This window comes from Canis lupus, chromosome 4 (assembly GCF_048164855.1).
Source record: "Canis lupus baileyi chromosome 4, mCanLup2.hap1, whole genome shotgun sequence".
NCBI lineage: Eukaryota > Metazoa > Chordata > Mammalia > Carnivora > Canidae > Canis > Canis lupus.
In genome coordinates, this window is record NC_132841.1 from 48,521,570 (window position 1) to 48,541,017 (window position 19,448).

Genomic DNA, 19,448 nt, shown 5'->3' on the forward strand with positions numbered 1-19,448 from the left:
TTTTAAATGCACATTAAATATATTTATCCTAATCTTCTGTTTTCTGAAAAGCCATTTGAAAGTAAATTAGGTAATGGCCATACTATTAATAGTGATTGTTTCTGCTATCATACATCTTCCTGCTAAATTTAAATATACCGAATGGAGATAGCTTTTTATTGTGGTTCTAGTATCACATTGACAAAACAGTTAAATCAGAACAGAAACAAATAGAAACTACCTGCAAAGGAATGCATTTCAGTAACTTTATTGAAAGGTATAGCCCTTAGTACCAAAACATAATGGTAGTTGGTTAGGCTACCTCTGCCAACTCAGAATTAACACTGATGTCAAATTATTGAAATATGTCAGCTTTTTGGGAAAACTGAAGTTATCCATAAAACACAGTTCACAAAAGTATAAGATATATTGTGGTTCTTTGGTTTATTTTCCAGTGCACATTTACCCATAACATGTCATAAATGGGTACAGCCATTCTGGATGGACACAAGCTACTTGCTGCACTGAGTAACTGTTTACATCACTTTTAATGCCGTAGATCTCCTTACGGTCACTGACTTAAAAGAAAATCTCAAATACTACCTTAGCAACTTCATAATTATGAGGATGCCTACTGACTTTTTTAAAGACTTTCTTTGGGCACAGGAGGGGCAAGTAGTGAAAGTATATTCTCTTCCTTTAAAAATTCTAAGTTAGAAGCAATAGCAGTTTTTATAAAAACAGCCCTTAGTAAAAACTTCTGGAGTGTTAAATCAAGTTTTTGGAGCATAGTTATTTTGAATTACTAACACAATAAAAACAAAGTTTCTTGATGGGATTAGATGGAGGCAGCAAATACTGTGTAAATTTTACCATGGATGCAAACCACCAGTTTTTTAGGAAAAATATTAACAATAACTTAATATGCCAAAATAACTAGGCCTGTAGTTTTACTTTTATAAAATGCCCTCAAATTTAAGTATAATTCCCAAGTAGCAGTAAAGTCTAGATCTCGGAATTATCTATTATTTGCACTATAGGTACCAAGAAACCATTTTCATTGCCTAGAATAGTGACCCTTGTTATGCCTTAAAAGTGCATTTGTGAAATGTTGGTTTTAATCTATACCTCATAATTTAGAATTTAATTAGGTTACCACTTTTGATACCACCTAAATATAATATATTGACCCAACATAGAAAGTTGGGTCAATGTTAGAAATGAAGATTCACAGTTTACCTTCCCAGGCTTGTTATTAACATTTCACATTTATGCTCTTAGCTTTCATTTGTATGCCTCACAGATGAATTTAAATTTAATTTAATTCCACTACAGCATGTTAATTAGGTAGTTTTCCCAAATCTGAGAACATCAATGCTAATCTAGTTGTGATGTTCTGAGGCTTCACAGCTTAAATTCATTATAACATCATGGAATCCATAGCTCAGGATTGTGGAGAAAGGCTTCAGAGAAGAGCTTTTTTGTTGCTGTAACAATCCTATTTAAACAAACAAAACATCAAGTTATTAGAATTCTGCCAAACATAAAGTATTATTAACTGTTAAAAAATCAACTGCTTAACAGAAGATTTAATAATCATGTCATATGTAAATGTATTAACATTTAGCTTTGAGTAGGAAAAGGTTAAATTACAACTTAAATTCAGATGGTAAGAATATATATCCTATATTAGTGATGAGATTTTAATTTTTATGCACTTTCCACTGTTCCAACTGCAATTGCAATGATATACAAATATAGTGTTGAGATACCCTGGCAGTTTGCAGATACCTAGCATGGAGACCATCTGCCATAATTTACTTTAAGTACAACATCCAAGTTCATACTGATTTTGCTTATAAGCTGACAGTCTTGAATTAGTTCATTTATGGTTCAAACTTTTGGTCCCGTTTTCCTGCTTAGGCTTGTGTTAACTTCAATTGTGCCGGAACTTGGGTCTACATATAGCAAAATGATGTGAAAAATAGTGTCTTAGTGCTTCTTTTGAAATTCAGGTTATTAAAGAGGATGTGATTTTCTAAGCTGAGAATTTAATGAAATGGCTAATGTACATATCAAAGGTTGAATAATTCCTTACTCTCAGGGTATTGTATCTTAAATGAAAAAATGCCCTCAAATATTAACTGACTAGATCAGTGAAGTCATTTTCTCCATTGCTATTCTACTCCATCTTGTTTATTTTTGATAATAATTCATTTAGTTCTTGAATTAAACAATAAAACTATAGTGCTAGAAAATTTTCTCTATATGGAGAGTAACTATGAACCAAACTTACCAATTAAGGGACCATTTCAGGAATTGTTGGAAGGTGGGTTATTCTGTAGTAACTATGCTTCAATTGCCGTGCAGTACGTCCAGAAACAATCCATTTCAACTTCTGAACATTTGGTTTGGAACACTTGTTTGATGAATATTCAGTTAAACACTTGGATACAAGTTCTTGCCAGAAGGTCAAATCTCTGCCATTTATCTGTGGATAAATTAAAAACAAATTATTAGTTACAATTGGGCACCTGGGGTGACTCAGTTAAGCGTCTGCCTTCAGCTCAGGTCATGATCTTGGGGCCCTGGGATGGAACCCTTCATCAGGCTGCTTGTTCAGTGGGAAGTTTGCTTCTCTCTCTCCCTTTTTCCCTCCCCTCTGCTCAGGCTTTCTCTCTCACATATACTCTCTATATCTCAAATAAACAAATAAAATCTTTAAAAAAAAAAAGAAAATCCTACATGGGGTGCCTGCATGGCTCAGGTGGTTAAAGATCTCTCTCTTTCTTTCTTTTTAAAGATTTTATTTATTCATTCATGAGAGACAGAGAGAGAGAGAGAGAGGCAGAGACACAGGCCAAGGGAGACATGGCTCTATGCAGGGAGCCTGACATGGGACTCGATCCTGGGTCTCCAAGATTACACCCTGGGCTGAAGGCGGCACTAAAATGCTGAGCCACCCGGGCTGCCCAAGATCTGACTCTTGATTTCAGCTCAGGTCACACATGATCTCATGGTCATGGAATTGAGCCCATGGGCTTGGTGCTCAGCAGGGAGTCTGCTTGAGATTCTCTCTCTCCTCCCCCACTGTACTCTAAAATTAAAAAAATGGTCCTACAGTATATAACTACAGCAATAATTGTGATCTTACTAATGTGTCTTTCCTTGTTAAATAAATCTGAGGATAAGCTACTCAAGTTTCAAACAGACACATCTCATTTTACTGGAGGAGCTAGTACACAAGTGGTTTAGTTTCTTTTATAGCTGTTAACACCATTTAGGCTATGACCTTGACATACCTTGGAATGTGTCTGAAGACATTCTATTCCTTCAGTTAACTCTACAAACTTCTGTGCTTGGATCTCCAGTGCAATGATAGACAATGCCAACACAGAAGGCTAAAAGAGATAAATTTTAAGTAAGTATTGAGTTGAAAATAGGTATATAAATCAGTTTAATCTTTATAAAATATTTACCTTTGCTTTAGAAAATATGATCCTGCAGTGGCATGCCTTAAGTTGAGCTTCTAGTCTTTCAAAATTAAGGCTATTCTTCCTTTTAAAAAGAAAATGAAAATTAGATTAATTTTATGTAGAATGTAGTCAACGAAGGATGTTTAGAACAACATCTAAGTCATTTTAAAATTAAATTTACGTACACATCACAGAAAATAAATCATTTGAAGAATTCCCTTTCCTTCAGGAGCATTAACTTCTTGAAGATACCATACATGAATTTAAAATAATTTTACCCCCACCAAAAAAGTATCATGTTACAACTATCAAGTTTTCATTTTAATCTATTTCTGCAGTTACTGAGTTCTTTTTCCATAAATCTGGTAGATATTTACTAGGTTCTAGGAGTTAAGTAGTCTATAAGTGGAAAATGTAATAAAAAAAAAAAAGTTGAAATGTCCCTTAATCCCAAGAATTAGCCTTCAGAGACTTGAAAAAGCTGTTGACAACTGAAAGTCTCACTTTTGCTGGACAGTGAAATGAAATCCAAGGAGCTGCAGCTGTCATTGTACTTTTTTACCCCCTTCATTTTACTTTTGATTGGAATTATACCAAAATACTGAATTTATGCAATATCCAGAATACCATTTTGATTTCCAAATCTCCTTTGGTCAAAACAAAGATTACATACCTTTCAATTGGTAAGTTCTCTTGAATAAGTGAGTAGTAGAGTTGCAGAAATTGAAAGGCAGTAGTAGCTTTGACTTTCCAACACACTTTCTCCAATACAATCTTTTCCATTCTCATCAAGTCTGAAACCGTGAACCTATACTGGCTTATTCGGATCAAGTCAGTTGCCAATGGTACATTCCTTTCCTCTTCTATTGATTTAACAGCCAAATAGAAGCAGCTCAGCCCAACACAGCCAAGGTGCTTGGGCTGTACCTAAAATGACAATGAGACTATGCCTTTAGCTTATTTTATTTATTTTTAAAAGATTAAAAGATTTCATTTATTTCATGAGAGACACAGCGAGAGAGAGGCAGAGGGAGAAGCAGGCTACCTGTAGGGAGCCCAATGCCAGATTCGATTCCAGGATTCTGGGATCATGACCCAAGCCAAAGGCAGATGCTCAACCACTGAGCCACACAGGTATCCCTCTTTAGCTTATTTTAATTAAAAAATAAACAAATAAAATAATCTAGAACTCAGATACATTATTATTAAAATGTATCTTTGAGATCTATTTCTCAACTGTGAAGGACTTAATAGAGATCCAATCATTCCTCAACTCTAGCCTGTCAACACTATGTATCCACTTGGAATCAATTTTGGAGAAACTGGACTGTCAGGATAATATTTAACTTCAGCCCATAAGAAATTCTTTTTTTCTTTTCCTTCCTAAATCATTGTAGAACTGTAAGCATTATGTTCTAGTTGGACCAAATAAATTAACTGATCAAAGGCTTATAGGAGGATCAAAGCTCCTTATGGCTTATGCACAAAATATCTTTCTAAGATGTCGTGTTTTTCTAGGCTCTTTTCAATAACACATGTAAAATGGCTTTTAAATGGTTTAGCACACACTATTTACTCTGCCTGTAAAGCTCTATCCACTGCCAATCTTTTATAGTTATCATTTCCTGAATGTCTACAATGTGACAGAATCAAATTTCTATCCACTTGAAGTTACACGTTAAATGAAACTTTAAGAAGTTTTTACAGTGTGTGTGTCCTCCTTTTCTTGGAATCTCTTCAGCAACATATTTATTTCTCTTTGGGGGTTTAAGTATCTCTCTTATTCCTTGCATTGTTTTATAGTTATTGGTACAAACATTATTTTCATATAAGATTGTAATATACTTAAGGGACAGATGTATTATTATTAATCTGTGCAACATTTGTAGATTCAAAGGTAGTGCTGGCACATGGTGTCTAAACAATAGTTAAAAAATTAGTCTGTTGAGCAAGTTTCTTGAACCATCCAATTCAACAAATGTGGAATTTCTTCTGTGTATGAGGTGTTGTGTCAGGTACTGAAGACTAAAAGATGAGTTTCTTTCCATTTGTCACATCTCATCCACTCATGACCATGGGCACAAAAGGCAGATATATTTTTAACAGTAAGCAAGTTCTGAAATCTACACAGATGTCCTGCTTATCCAGTACAGGGAAATAATTACATAAATGCTCTTCCTTCAGAAGATACTCTTTTCTCTACCGTATGCCAACTGATGTTGAAAATAGCAAGCTAAACAATATATGAATAGGACTAGGGCTAAAACAATTAAAACTTTATATATGACTAGAAATTAAGAAGTATACTCTATTGACCAAGTGGTTCACAATATAAAACAAAACAAACCTGTAATTCTTAACCACAATCTAGCATTCTGCCTATAACACATTTCTTTAAATTTAAAAACAACAGTAGATAAATGAAAATACCCAACCTATCAAGAAAGATTTTAAAAAACAACAGCCAACTCTCATACTGGGAGTCTGCAATTATTTGCTAACATTTTTCTTTTTCTTTTCTTTTTTGCTAATAGACTATTTTTTCAATGTCAAGTTGATTCTAATTATACATTATTCTTGATTATGAAGGAAGAGTATTCACTAATGCTAGAGTACACAGAATCATCGAAATGTTTTGGCTACTTGCTGAAAATTAAAAAGGTCAAGTTTTTGAATACCAGCCCAAAGCTAGAGAAATTCACCTCCAAAACGAAATGACTAAAACCAAGAAATACTTAGTGTAATGTAGCTTTAAACATACCTTCATTTTGGACAGGAATCTGTCCAGTAAATTCACAGCTAGAGAAAATGTCTCCGTGTCAAAGCCAAAGAACTGAGTTAGACTAAGAAGATCTTTTACTTCAAAGTCCCTTAGTCTTGCAGTCATTCTGAGGCCATTATCGTGTGCAGATTCAATTAGTCTCAAGCCGCAGACCTTTGGCTGACATCTGGACTCCTGTTCCAATAGGGCATTCAGCTGGTGTAGCAGTTTCTGAGATTCAGTTGTTGTCAGTACTTCTATCATCTATATATAGCACAAGGCCCAGAAAGGAGTGTAAGAAAAGCCCTTCCTGCCTTGTAGCATGCCAAGTGCTTTATACACAAGTTTCCCCTCCCCCAATGCTGCCAGTGAATCTAAGTCCTTGCAAAGTGCCGTCTGTTACAGCCACCCCTCACCCCCACCCGACCAGTTGGTCACATCCTAGATTGTGACTTCCTAGAGGACAGGAGCCATGCCTCAAACACATTAAAAATCTTCAAGAAATACTTGTTCAAGTCATTCACTGCCAAGAGATAACTGAGTATTGATACTCTGAGATTGGACGGTCGTATGTAATCGCCCTATATTGAACTGCCATGCTGTGAACTGTTAACGTTAGTTAATTTTACTTAATCCCTATTTCCTCATCTGTAAAGTGGGTATGAGGTTCTTACCTACCTCACAGGCTTGTGTGGAAAAACGAGATCACCTAGGTATAGGGCTTAGCACAAAGGCACCTAATAAACACTGGACAATAGTATTTACTTCGTTGTAAAATGAGGTAACAACATTTGTCTCTCCGAGTGGCTGTTAAAATCAAACAAGATGATTCATGTAGAGTTTTGCACAGTGCCTGACACACCGCGCTCCATCATCGTTAACTTATTGGTGAAGCTTAACACGTCGCGAGGGCGTGAGGTGCCGTAGGCTGCAGCATGCACCTGGGAGTTTCATTAATCTCAGAGTCGGTTATTCCACAGCTAGTACGTCCCGGCCACAAGGGAAGCCCGGCACGAGCGTACCTCCCACACCACGGGGAAGACCGGGCGGCAGGGGATCTTTCAAGTTGCGCGACTGAAGGGAAGCGCCGACGAGGAAGCACTAACTTTACGGGCCCGACGCTTTTCCGCCGTGGGCTGGTCCCCGGGACCCCGCCGACCGGACAGTAAGACTGGCCCCGCCCCTCCAAGCTCCGACTAGCCTGGACTTGTTGCAACCGGAGAGTGAAGCGAGGGAAAGAGCGCGGGCTGGACCCGCCCCTCGCCCCGCATCCTTCACCCCCCACCCCTCACCCCTCACCCCTCACCCCTCACCCCCAACCCGGCTCCTCAGCCGCACCGCGAAGCCAACCCCCGAGGCCCCGCTCACCTTGACCGCGACTGCGGCTCCTCAGCCGTGACTACCCTCCCCGGGCCTGCTCTCACCTCACCCCGCGATAACAGATCCGATAGGCCCACGAGGCGAGGGGACTCGCGGGTAAGAGGGGAGAGGCCCGGGGAGGGGGAGCCGTCCTGGGCGGAGGTCTCCGCAGCGCCGCCCGGACGACACTGCCCACCACAGGGTCAGCTCGGAGCCGAAGGGGCAGCGCCTGACCGCTTGAGTAATATATTGGAGGGCGGGGCTTGCCCCTGGTGGGCGGGAGAGAGGGGCGGCTTAGCTTCTGATTGGTGCACTTCCTTTGATGGATGGCCCCAGCCGTCCAAAGAGGGCTGGCCTGGGAGGGAAGAAGTCCAGCCAATCGGCACACACTTCCCATTATCCCGGAGCCAAATTCTCCGCCCCTTGAGGCCACGCCCCTTGCCTCTTAGCTTCTCTCCGTGGAGAGTTTCCTAAAGTGTTTTCAACCAAGAGGTGGTCCAACTAAGTGGTGTACGCGCTCTGTCCCGGGTAAGGTCTCTGCTGCCAGCCGGATTGGCCAGAACATCATTCCAGAATGTACTGAGAGTGTCTGTTCCCTGCGGCTCAGAGTTGTTCGGCGTCGTCTTTGTAAAAATACAGCGACTAATTACAAAACACAAAGTAAACCCTTGATTTTTCGTCACAGGTTGGAGAGGTGGTGAATTTTCTATGCGGTGGTGTATTCTATAGGTTTCTCCTTGTGGGCTTTGGAAAATCCATGAATTCTTGCCTTATTTTGCTTTTTGTACGATTTATCAAAGAATGGAGCTGGGGCAGGTGAATTCTTGGTCTTCACCAGTTTCCTGAATTTTATTTTTGAGCTAATTAAAAGTTGGTAGGTTTTGTTGTTGTTGTTGTTGTTGTTTGTTTTTTTTTAATGGCTTAAAATGGAAGGAGGAGAGTACATGGGAAAATATTTGTAGTGACTATGAATCTAAGTCCACAGACCCAGGTGTGAAGGGGGCCCATGCCAGGTAGGTGGGAAAATAATTAGCCTGAAGCCTTCCTGGACCCCCCCTCCTCTTTCGATCCCTTACAAATGAGAAGGGTCTACATTAGAAGGGTCTGAGGACTGATGAGGAAAGAGTTAATCAGTTCTCAGAGCTGTACTTGGATGTCTCTGCTATCATGAACTCTTTCTGGTTAGTGGCATCCTGAGCTATAAAAAGTGAAAATCTGAAAGATTTACTGGTATCCCTTCTCTTTTCCCTGAGGTGTCTTTTCTTGAGGCAATGTCACAGAACCAAGCCTCAAAACGGGGGCAGAGTTGTGGAGAGGAAAAGAGAGGGAAAACCAGGGAGGAAACGTAATACCTCAAAATAACACCCCAGCCACAACAATAGGTTGGTTGACAAAATGCAGCTTTTCAAATGGGGAAGAGGCCTCCATCCTTCTTGAAAACAAACTTACATAATGAGTATAAACGGACAATTTAAAACATTTAAAAAGTATTCACTACAGTAATGTGTGAGTTTACAAATGTACATGTTTCTCTTTTGGCTTTTAGTTACAGAATTAGGAATATGTGTATATATACTCACTTACTAATATCTATTGAAACATGTGCCAGTGGAGAACAAAATATATTGGTACCTGTCCTTGTGGAATATGTAGTCTTGTGGACACTATAAACACATGGACTTTGGAATAAAACTTATTTTCAAATCGTAGGTTACTAACTAGCTATGTGACTCTTAAGTTATTAAATCACATTAGTTTCCATTCTTTTCTGGCAAGTAAAAGTACCTTATTCATAGGGTTATTGAGAGGATTAAATAAAGCAAAGTACATAAAAAGGTAGGCACTCTGCCCAGAACACAGTAAATACTTGCTAAATGGTAGGCTTTATTATTAAATTATTAACATTTCTTTTGAAAATGTCTTGCTCAAACATACATTTGATTGGGCTTTTTCTATTGTCAGATTTAATCTTCTCAGCCTAGAATCAGAGTTTAAGAACTGTTTACTTAAAATGAATAAAAGTATCTAAATTGCATTAATTTCTAAATCTTTTATACTTGAAATTTTCACGTGAGGCTTTAGGTAATATATCAGTGTTTATGTAATAAAACTGTTTCACATTAGGATCTTATTTTTTGAGATCTGAAATTCCCTATCTGAAAGTAATTGTTTTGACTGCTCTGAAGAAAACTTGATTAAATATAAAGCAAGTCAAATGGACATTCCTTACCTTTTCTCCTTCCCTTTACTCCCACTGTCATTTATATTTGATGATATTAGAATGTTAGTCTATCACTTAAATAATTGAAAAGAGATTATTTTTTATAGAAAAATTAGAAAAATGAGCAAATTAGAAATTAGAAAAATAAGCAAATGTAAGACTCAATTATGTACTCTTGTAAAAGAAAGAAAATGAGCCACTTATTCGCTATGAAATTATTTATAAAGATGTGTAGATTTAGTAATGAGTTTCAGGAATGTTTCAAATGACTGGCTTCTCAGGTATTTTCGAGGCTTGAAGATATATGCAGCTGCCATCTTTATACTTTCTTCTCTGTCATCAGTTAAGTGCAGCAAGAACCAAAGCTCAGAATAATGGCCTTGAGGTTGGGCAAGAATCCCAGGCAGTCACAGGAAGATTTAATCATATTCTCTACATTGTAGACTGCAGAAGTGCCTTTGAGCAACAAAAGTTATAACAAGTAGGTATAACAGTGGTCCTGTGTCAAATGCTGCCCAGACTCACAGGGAAGTTCCTAATTGGTTCTGTCTCCAACCTAGAGATTGGAGGAGGTTCTGCACCTCACCATCTCTTTAGGCTTCTTGACAAATGTCTGGAACTTTTGTATGTTGATTTTTCCAATTGTGGTGAGGGATCAAGAAGTGAGGATCCCTGGGTACTTTCCCCTCTGCTTTCTGATCCTTTCTGGCACTAGTTATTACAATCCCTACCACCTCTCCAACGGTTTGCTAGAACACCTGCTCAGTATTATTCATTTAAAGAGAGCTTGTTTGGCAGTGGCCTTTTTGAGTCTTTATTAGCCCTTGGTGTACCAGAGAAATTGTGTATAGTCTGGGTGGTTGGGGTGGTGGTGGTGGGGGCGGGCAGGGAGAAGGATACATAGAAAATAGTTTAGTGATGTCATGTCTATCTTGCCATTCAGTGATTCTAACTACCTTAGATAAGGTAACCCCTTCCAACTAATTGAGGTTACACTACATTCAATGCAAAACTAAACTTCGTAGGTAACCACTGCTACCTAAAGGCAGTTTTTTTTTTTTGGAGGGGGGGGAGAAATAAGACAGTTTAATGATGGCTTCCTTGTTTTACAGACAACAGGAGGACAAACATTTCTCTCCATGCACCTGTGCAATGAAATCAGGCGAGTGGCAATCCCAGGACAGGAGCCATGGAACTCAGAGCCACCGCTCAGCCTCTCAGTCGCGTGGTCCCAGCAGCGGCAGACACGGGGCGGCGGGGGACGGCCTGGCCTCCCGGGGTGGGAGTGAGGGGCCAGGTGCCGCAGGAAGTGAGGGGCGCGGCACTGCCCGGTGCTGGTGGGAGAGTGTGGGGAAGGGGGTGGGGAGCCAAGCGCCCGGGTGGGCCCCGACCACAGGGAGCAGCACGGTGGCATCAGCTGTCCCATCAGAGCTACCCTGGGGGCCGGAATCAGGCTGCGCTGGGAGGAAGAGCCCATGGCAGAAGAGGAGCACATGCTGACTGCCTTCCTCCTGCGCACGGAGCTCCTGGTGACCCAGCTGCACCTGGCAAGGGAAAGAGCGCTCCCGAGATCTGATGAAGACCGTCTGCTACTAGATGCCTGAGTGCTTGCACATCAGCTTGACTTACCAGAGGATATTTTCTTAACAATTGCATTAAAAAAAAATCAAATGGACCAGTGAAGTGTTTTCAAAGGAGTAGTCCTTGAAAAGGGACTCTTTTGGGAATAGCATGGCAGGTTAGGAGATCTCCTGCACCCTAGCATTTGGTCCAGTTGACATAGACTGTTGAGTGCAGGGCTCAAAGCCAAGATCAGCTAGTAATAAAAAGGGTTTGTATTTGTTATATGCTTCCCATGTGGCAGGGTGTGTATTGAATTTAAACCCATATGATCTTACTTAGTTCTCTAACAATTCTGATATTATTATTATTATTATTATATTATTATTATTATTATTATTCAGAAGTGAGGGATATCCTGTATACTTCTTATTTGGTAGCTACCATTTACTGTTTAATGAATATAGATTATACATAACTTGAATTTGGATATTATTGCATTAAAAATAGCTTTTATTTTGGAATATTTCAGACTCATTACTCAGCTTCAGTAGCTATCAACATTTTGATCATGTTGCCTATTTACTTTTTGTTTGTCTGAACATTCAACAAATATTTACTGAGGACTTTGAAGGTGCCAGACCATTGTATTTTGTAGTCCTAGACTAAAAATATAACTTTTGGGCCACAGGGTGGGTTGGTTATTGTTCTCTGTGAAGATAAGAAGTTGGAAGGATAAACTGGATCATTGTCATCCAGGTGCATTTCTTTAGTCTGAAGTCCATGCTGGAGGATTCTCTGTGGTCTGCTGCTTTAGTAGGACAAGGTGGGGATGGGGAGGGGATAGCAATTCCCTTCCTTATAAAGGTTTCTGCCTAGGCTGCTACCCATTCTTCCCAAAAGCGCATGCACATATACCTTCACATCTACACAAAAGGTTTTGACAGAGTTGAGATTTGGAAAATGAAGTATTACATTTTCTGATCTTGCTTTTTTGTCCAGTTGCATTGTACTAGAATAACGTTATGTCATAGGTCAGAACTTCTGTTCTCTACGTTAGCCTTAAACTGGTCAGGGCCTTCCTTGCTTCATGTCACCATGTTCCTCATTTCTTTAGCTTCTTCACTCTAACTCCTGAACGGAGTTTTGAAAGGTTTAGCCAACTGAAGAGGCTGGTACAAAGGGCATTCCAGACAAAAGTAGCAATACGTGGAAAGGTACAGAGGAAAGAGAGAGTGACAACTCACTCTACAAATGGAATAGAGTTTACTCTGGCTAAAGGTTGGAGGGTGTTGAGGGTGTGTCTACCAATGAGATGGAGGAGAAAAGCACTGTTTATCCTAAAGAGCCATGTAGACCATGTATACCATTCTTGGATTTTTTGGACTTTATTCTACAGGTTTTAGAGAACCAGCCATGGAACTTAAAGAGATTGTCACAATTGGATTGTGATTTAGAATGACCCCTGGGCATCAGCATGAGGGCTGAAGAGAGGGCCAAGAGTGGAGTTCAGAAGAGTAGTTGAGAGACCATTGCCTTAACCTAGGAAAAGAAGTGACAAGATTGAAGCAAGGTAGTAAGAGTGGGAATGGAAAGAAGGAGATGGATTCAAGGGACCTTTTGGGGTACAAGCTGATGGATTGTGGATACTGATTAGGGGATCAGGAAGAAGGAAGAGTCAGTAATGATGTTTAGATTTCTCGTTTAAGCAGAATGGAGATTCTCTTTATGTGCTCAGATCAGGGAATATAGGAAAAAGACCAAGTTTTGGGGGGACGTCCTTGAGCTAGTGATGCTTGAAGGACTTTCAGGTAGTGCTGTCTGAAAGGCACCCAGAGAAATCTTTGGTGCTGCAGATAGCTTTGGGATTTATCAAAATATGGGTAGGTGGGGGGTGATTTGAGTTGTGGAAGTAAATCAAGGACAAGAAATATAGGAGAGGATGTGTTATAGGAATCAAAAGAAAGTGTTTCAAGGACAGAGGGAGGATATTGTAAAGAGGATAATAGATTGAGATGTATGAATAGAAACGTATGAATAGAAAGAGAGAAAATGAAATCAGTGAATATATAAACTACTCTTGCAGGAGGTTGACTGTGAGGGGTGGAGGTAATGGGTGGAGGGTACATATAATTTTGAGAAAGATATTTTGCTTTTCAAAGGTGAGCTAGATTTGCATATGTTTAAATAATGACAGGAAAGAGCCAGCAGAGGAAAAGAAGCATCTGACTACTGGAACAATCTAAAGCCTCCTATGACACTAGTCAATTTACATTTGGTCAGCTGTATTGTTATAGAAGCTTCTAGTTAAATACAGATTACAATAGAAGCGAACAACACAAAGAAGCAGAAATTCTATGTACTTGGCTTGAAATTCTCTAACTAGATGTGAAGAAACATCACTAAATGCTTTATGCATGTTTCTGTTGTCTGTAGCTATATTATGTTCATAATTTCCAGTTTGAAATTATTTAAAGGGCTCTTCTTGATTTAAAATATTTTGGCTTGAAAAAAATAAAATAAATAAAATATTTTGGCTTGTCAAGAAAAATTCAAAAAGAAATATTTTGGTTTGTCAAGTTAGGAGCTTTAAATCAGTGTTGAAGTAAGAGTAATAAATAAAAACATGCATTTTATGTGCCTGTGTGTAGTTAAAATATGGTAAGAACAAGGATTCAATTTGCTTAAGCCTTTGAAAATATCTAGCTTTTTGTTGGAAGCCAATGCATAGATTTAGCTCAAATAGAATAAAAACCTCAGGAACATCATGGAAGTTTCTATTTTAAATGGAAAAATACATATATTTACATCATGTAACCCTAAATACAGTGTATGTGAGCATGAAAATACCTGGATGTGGTAAATAATACTGCCAAATAGCACATACAGAGCTTTCTGTAAGACATTTCCTGCCAGGGGCACCTGGAGACTCAGTTGGTTGAGCATCTTGATTTTGGCTCAGGTCATGATTTCAGGATCATGAGATAGAGCTCTGTGTCTGCTTGAGATTCTTTCTTTCCCTCTGCCCTTCCCTACCCTCTAAAATAAATAAATAAATCTTAAAAAAGACATTTCCTATCAATCCTTGCCTTGTAGAAGAACTTTGAATAATTAAAAGCTGTGGTTTGGTTGAGACACCAAGGGTCCAGACTACAGTCTGGGTCTCAGTTTCCCTCCCTAGGAGTTCACAGTTTTTTAACAGTACATCAAAAATTGTGAGGTTTAATTGGACTAATACATGGAAAGAACACACGTAAGAGCTCAGTAAATGTTAGATATTATTATCTATAGATATAAGTAACCTTCTGAGAGATGAATTATAACCCATAGCACTGCTGACATCAGTGACTAAGTATATTTAAACTAAGCAATGTTATCAAGACTTTGCCCTTCATTACTTACAATAATAAGTTAGTCTTCCAATTGTTTTAACCTTGAACTAAGAATTCATCTCCTAATGTGTCAGCTACAAGAGTTCAAAAGCTCAAAAACTGGGAGGAGTTGGCTTAATATAAATCTGATAAACATAAACCAGTATTTTAGGTTTTTTTTTTTTTTAAGATTTTATTTATTTATTCATGACAGACAGAGAGAGAGAGAGAAGCAGAGACACAGTTAGAGGGAGAAGCAGGCTCCATGCCGGGTGGGCACCTGATGGGGAACTTGATCCTGGGACTCCAGGATCGCGCCCAGGGTGAAAGGCAGGCGCCAAACCGGCAAACCACCCAGAGATCCCCTGTATTTTAGGTTTCTCTTTAGATTTCCTTCTGTTAAACATTTTCCTTAAGTGAACTTTCCTCTAATATGGAAGTGTATAATGATTCCCATCAAGAGGTAATGGCGTCTTCTGTTTTTAGTGCCCTTCATTGTTGACTGAGGAATTTCACATGTATTTTCTCATCCAAACTTCCTAGAATCCTTGCCAGATTTTCAGGGCAAGGATTGTTTTGGTTTGCTAGGCTTCTATAATAAAATATCATAGACTGAATGGCTTAAATGATAGAAACTTATTTTTTCATAGTTCTAGAGGCCAAGTTCAAGGTGTCAGCATGTTTGGACTCTCCTAAGCCCTCTCCCTGGCTTACAGAAGTCCACCTTCTTGCTGTGTCCTCACATGGACTTTTCTCTGTGCTTGTATCTTTCTCATTTCTCTTCTTCCTCCTCCTCTTTTTTTTTTTTTTTAATTAAATAGCCCTCCCACCCAATGTGGGACTTGAACTCAGGACACTGAGATCAAGAGTCACATGCTCTACCAACTGAGCCAGCCAGGCACCCTTCTTCCTTTTCTTTATAATGACAACTATCATATTGATTTAGGGCCATACCGTTAGGACTTCATTTAACTTTTTCTCTTTAAAGGCCCTATTTCTAAATATAGAGACAGTGGGGTTAGGGCTTCAATATATGAATTTTGAAGGGGACACAGTTTAGTTCAGAATAGGTTGTGATCCATATTTTCTTGGAGAGGGCAGTAAGGCCAGAGATTTCTCAGGGTCACTTGTCTTGTGGTTAACTTTTCATTCTATTTTCCCCCATTGTGCATCTCACATTCCCTGCTGAAATTACTTCTCCAGAAATGCTTTCTTTCCTTTTCTTTCTTTCTTTCTTCTTTCTTTCTTTCTTTCTTTCTTTCTTTCTTTCTTTCTTTCTTTCTTTCTTTCTTTCTTTCTTCTTTCTTTCTTTCTTTCTCTTTTCTTTTTTTTCTTTTCTTTTCTTTTCTTCTTTTCTTTTCTTTTCTTTTCTTTTCTTTTCTTTTCTTTTCTTTTCTTTCTTTTCTTTTCTTTTCTCTTTTCTTTTCTCCATGCCTAGCATAGAGTCCAACATACAGCTTAAACTCATGACCCTGAGATCAAGACACCTGAGATGAGATCAAGAGGTGGACACAACTGACTGAGCCACCCAGATGCCCCTCCAGAAATGCTTTCTTGGTGGTATGTATTTATGAAATGATTTGAAGTTCATGGACAAAAGAATGATGTTTTATCCACACCTGAAATCCAAGTTCAGAATTTCATTGTTTGATGGTACTTTGTTCAACTGTTCAACTGAACTCACTGTCTTAGACTACACTATTTTTAATTTTTAGATGGTCATTTCAGAATAGCTTTTGGACTAGCTTTAGAAATTAGTGGCTAGCTTATTTTAATGCTCTCTAATTCACAACCCCTTTAACAATAAGCCCTTAAAAAAGGGAAAGAATCTATTAAGAAATTGCTAGCAAGGGATGTGATGTTAAGAACTGCTCTTGGGCAATGAATTAATTATTGCTTGTTCCAGATTTTCATTTTTGAAAACAGTGGAATTAATAGAGACATCTTATGAGTATCAAAACAAATCCACTGTAGAAAAAAGTCTGTCTTTCCTCTACAGTTCTGGAGGCTGAGGAATTCAAGATTAAGTTCCTAGCAGATTTGGTTCCTGGTGAGCCCTCTTTCTGGTGTGCTTATAAGCCACCTTTTGGCTCTATCTTCACATAGCAGGGGGAATAGGGGTCCCATGGGTTGGGAGGATGGAAAGGAGAGCTCTTTAATCCCATCAAGTAGGTCCCACCCTCTTGACCTCATCCAAACCTAATTATCTTCCACAGACCCTCCCCCCGCCAAATCCCATCACACTGGGGTTTAGGGCTTCAACATATGAGTTTGGGGGGTGGCATGTTCACTCGGTAACAGAGTGGTTTCTATGTTTTGGTTGTTATGAATAATGCTACATTCATGCACATGTTTTTGTGTGGATATATATTTTTAATTTTTGTTGGGAATTTACCTAGCAGTAGAATTGATAGGTCATATAGCAGCTCTGTATTTAATATTTTGAGTGATTGTCAAGCTGTTTTCCAAAGTTGCTGCACTATTTTACCTTCCCACCAACAATGTATGAGAGTTCCAATTGCTCCACATCCTTGTCAACACTTGCTATTTTCTGTTGTTTTGATGATAGCCATTCTAGTGGCTATGATGTGTTATCTCATAGTTTTGTTTTGCAAGCATGATGACTAGTAATGTCAAGCATATTTTCATGTGCTTATTGGTCATTTTAATATCTTCTTTAGAAAATCCTTTGCCCATTTTTTATTGTAGTAAACTATTTATCAGGTAAAATTTACCATTGTAGCCATTTTTAAATGTATAGTTCATTGGCACCAAGTATATTCACATTGTTGTACAGCTATCACCACTATCCATCTCCAGAATTTTTTCATCTTCCCAAACTGAAACTCTGTACCCATTAAACAATAAGTCCTCTTAATTTGATCCCCAGCTCTTGGCAACTATTATTATACTTTTTGTCTATGAATTTGACTATTCTAGGAATTTCATGTAAATGTAATCATACAGTATTTGTCTTGTTTGTGACTTAGCATGATGTCCTCAAGGTTCATCCATGTTGTAGCATGTGTCAGAATTTCTTTCCTTTTTAAGGGTGAATAAATTGTATCATGTACCCTATTTTGTTTACCCATTTATCAATCAAAGGACACTTGGGTTGTTTCTATATTTTAGCTATTGTGAATAATGCTGCCATGAACATTGGTATACAAATGTCTCTTTGAGACCTCGCTTTCAAATATTTTGGGCATATTGAAGTGGGATTGCTAATCATGTTATAATTCTATTTTTAATTTTTTGAGGCACTGCCATATTATTTTCTGTAGTGGTTGCACCATTTTACGTTCCCCACCAACAGTGCACAATCGCTCTAATTTCTCCACATCCTTGCCAACACTTGCTAATTTCTTTTTCTTTTTTTGATAATAGCCAACCTAATGGGTGTGAAATAATATTTCTGTGGTTTTAATTTGCGTATCTCTACTGATTTTTAATGACAGGCATCTTTTTAGTCCTTTTCTCTGTTCAACTGTTGTTGATTAGATGTCTTCTAAGACCTAGGTCTGGGCACACAGAAACAAAATACATGATCTGGGATCTCAAGAAGCTCTTAGCAGAGTGTAGTCTGGTGCTTAAAATCATCTTTGGGGAACAACTGGGTGGCTTAGTGGTTAAGCATCTGCCTTTGGCTCACGTCATGATCTTGGGGTCCTGGGATCGAGTCCCACATTGGGCTCATCGTAGAGAACCTGCTTCTCCCTCTGTCTGTGTCTCTGCCTCTCTCTCTGTGTCTCTCATGAATAAATAAATAAAATCTTAAAAAAAAAAAAAACCCAAAACCCTCTTTGAATTTAGGCTAGCTCTAGATGTGTGATGTTGGGAACATTACTAACTTGTCTGAGTGCCCATTCTCTCTTCTTCCTAAAGGTAATAACACCCATTCCACAGGAATTGTGTCTTTTCACGTTCTTATTGGCCATTTGTATATGTTCTTTGGAAAAATATCTATTCAAATCCTTTGCCCATTTTAAAATCAGGTTTGCTGTTGTTGAGTTGTAGATATTCTTTATTCATTTTGGATATTAACCCTTTATCATATATATGGTTGGCAAACATTTTCTTCCATTCCATAGGTTGCATTTTCACTCTGTTGATTGTGTTCTTTGATGCACAAAAGTGTTTCATTTTGATGCAGTCCCATTTTCTATTTTTTTCTCTTTTGTTATCTATGCTTTTGATGTCATATCCAATAAATCATTACCAAATCCAATGTTACAAAGCTTTTCCCCTGTGTTCTAAGAGTTTTATAGTTTAGCTGCTTAATATAAGCAGAAAAAGTTTTGCTTTTGATACATTATCTCTCTTCTTCCCTTTTCTTTTCATGTTGTAATCGTTCATGGTCCTTGTATCTACCACAAAGTGGCAGCTAATCTGAAAAATTAACCTATATAAATATTAATGTATTATTCCTGTTGGTTATCTATGGCTACATTAAACAACAACAATGACAACGACAACAACAACAAAATACCTCAAAGCCAAGTAACTTAAAATAGTGATGCCATTTACTTACTAACAAATACACACTCAGCTAGAGTAGACCAGAGTGGCTTGGAGACTGGTAGCTGGAATTCTGTGAATGGTCATTCACTAACTCACTTATCTGTGTGGCCTTAATGCTGCCTGGGACTTCAGCTTTGGCTGTGGCCAGAATACTTGCATGTGACCTTTCCATGTGGTTTCTGGGCTTTCTTCTAGCATGG

The 19,448-nt window shown here is 38.5% G+C and overlaps 1 protein-coding gene and 1 long non-coding RNA gene across 5 annotated transcripts in view; one reads left to right on the forward strand and one right to left on the reverse strand.

Annotated features, from left to right (window-relative positions):
- Window positions 1-231: 231 nt before the first annotated feature.
- CCNG1 (cyclin G1) lies at window positions 232-7,815 on the reverse strand. Of its 4 annotated transcripts, none has more exons than XM_072824246.1 (8): window positions 7,585-7,815; window positions 6,895-7,023; window positions 6,217-6,480; window positions 4,129-4,382; window positions 3,459-3,537; window positions 3,282-3,380; window positions 2,276-2,470; window positions 232-1,477 (listed from the first exon to the last, which is right to left on the reverse strand). In XM_072824246.1, exons 3-7 carry the CDS (start codon window positions 6,478-6,480, stop codon window positions 2,279-2,281), a joined length of 888 nt encoding a protein of 295 aa, XP_072680347.1. In that variant the 5' UTR covers window positions 6,895-7,023; window positions 7,585-7,815; the 3' UTR covers window positions 232-1,477; window positions 2,276-2,278. The 4 variants fall into 4 exon arrangements, with proteins under 4 accessions (XP_072680347.1, XP_072680349.1, XP_072680348.1 ...); XM_072824248.1 differs by having other exon boundaries at window positions 6,891-7,023; XM_072824247.1 differs by lacking the exon at window positions 6,895-7,023.
- Window positions 7,816-16,165: 8,350 nt separating this feature from the next.
- Window positions 16,166-19,448, forward strand: part of LOC140632342 (uncharacterized) — a 227,227-nt gene continuing 223,944 nt past the window's right edge. Inside the window, exon 1 of the long non-coding RNA XR_012029869.1 lies at window positions 16,166-16,287. This is a non-coding gene — a long non-coding RNA (uncharacterized lncRNA). The remainder of the gene's footprint in view (window positions 16,288-19,448) is intronic.

Bases quoted from the DNA above. Each gene is read 5' to 3' on its own strand.
- CCNG1 (XM_072824247.1), bottom strand. From the start codon at position 6,480: ATGATAGAAGTACTGACAACAACTGAATCTCAGAAACTGCTACACCAG. The intron at 4,383-6,216 runs GTATGTTTAAAG...TTGTCATTTTAG, and splicing joins GATTCCTGTCCAAAATGAAG to GTACAGCCCAAGCACCTTGG. The intron at 2,471-3,281 runs GTATGTCAAGGT...ATTTATCCACAG, and splicing joins GTCTTCAGACACATTCCAAG to ATAAATGGCAGAGATTTGAC.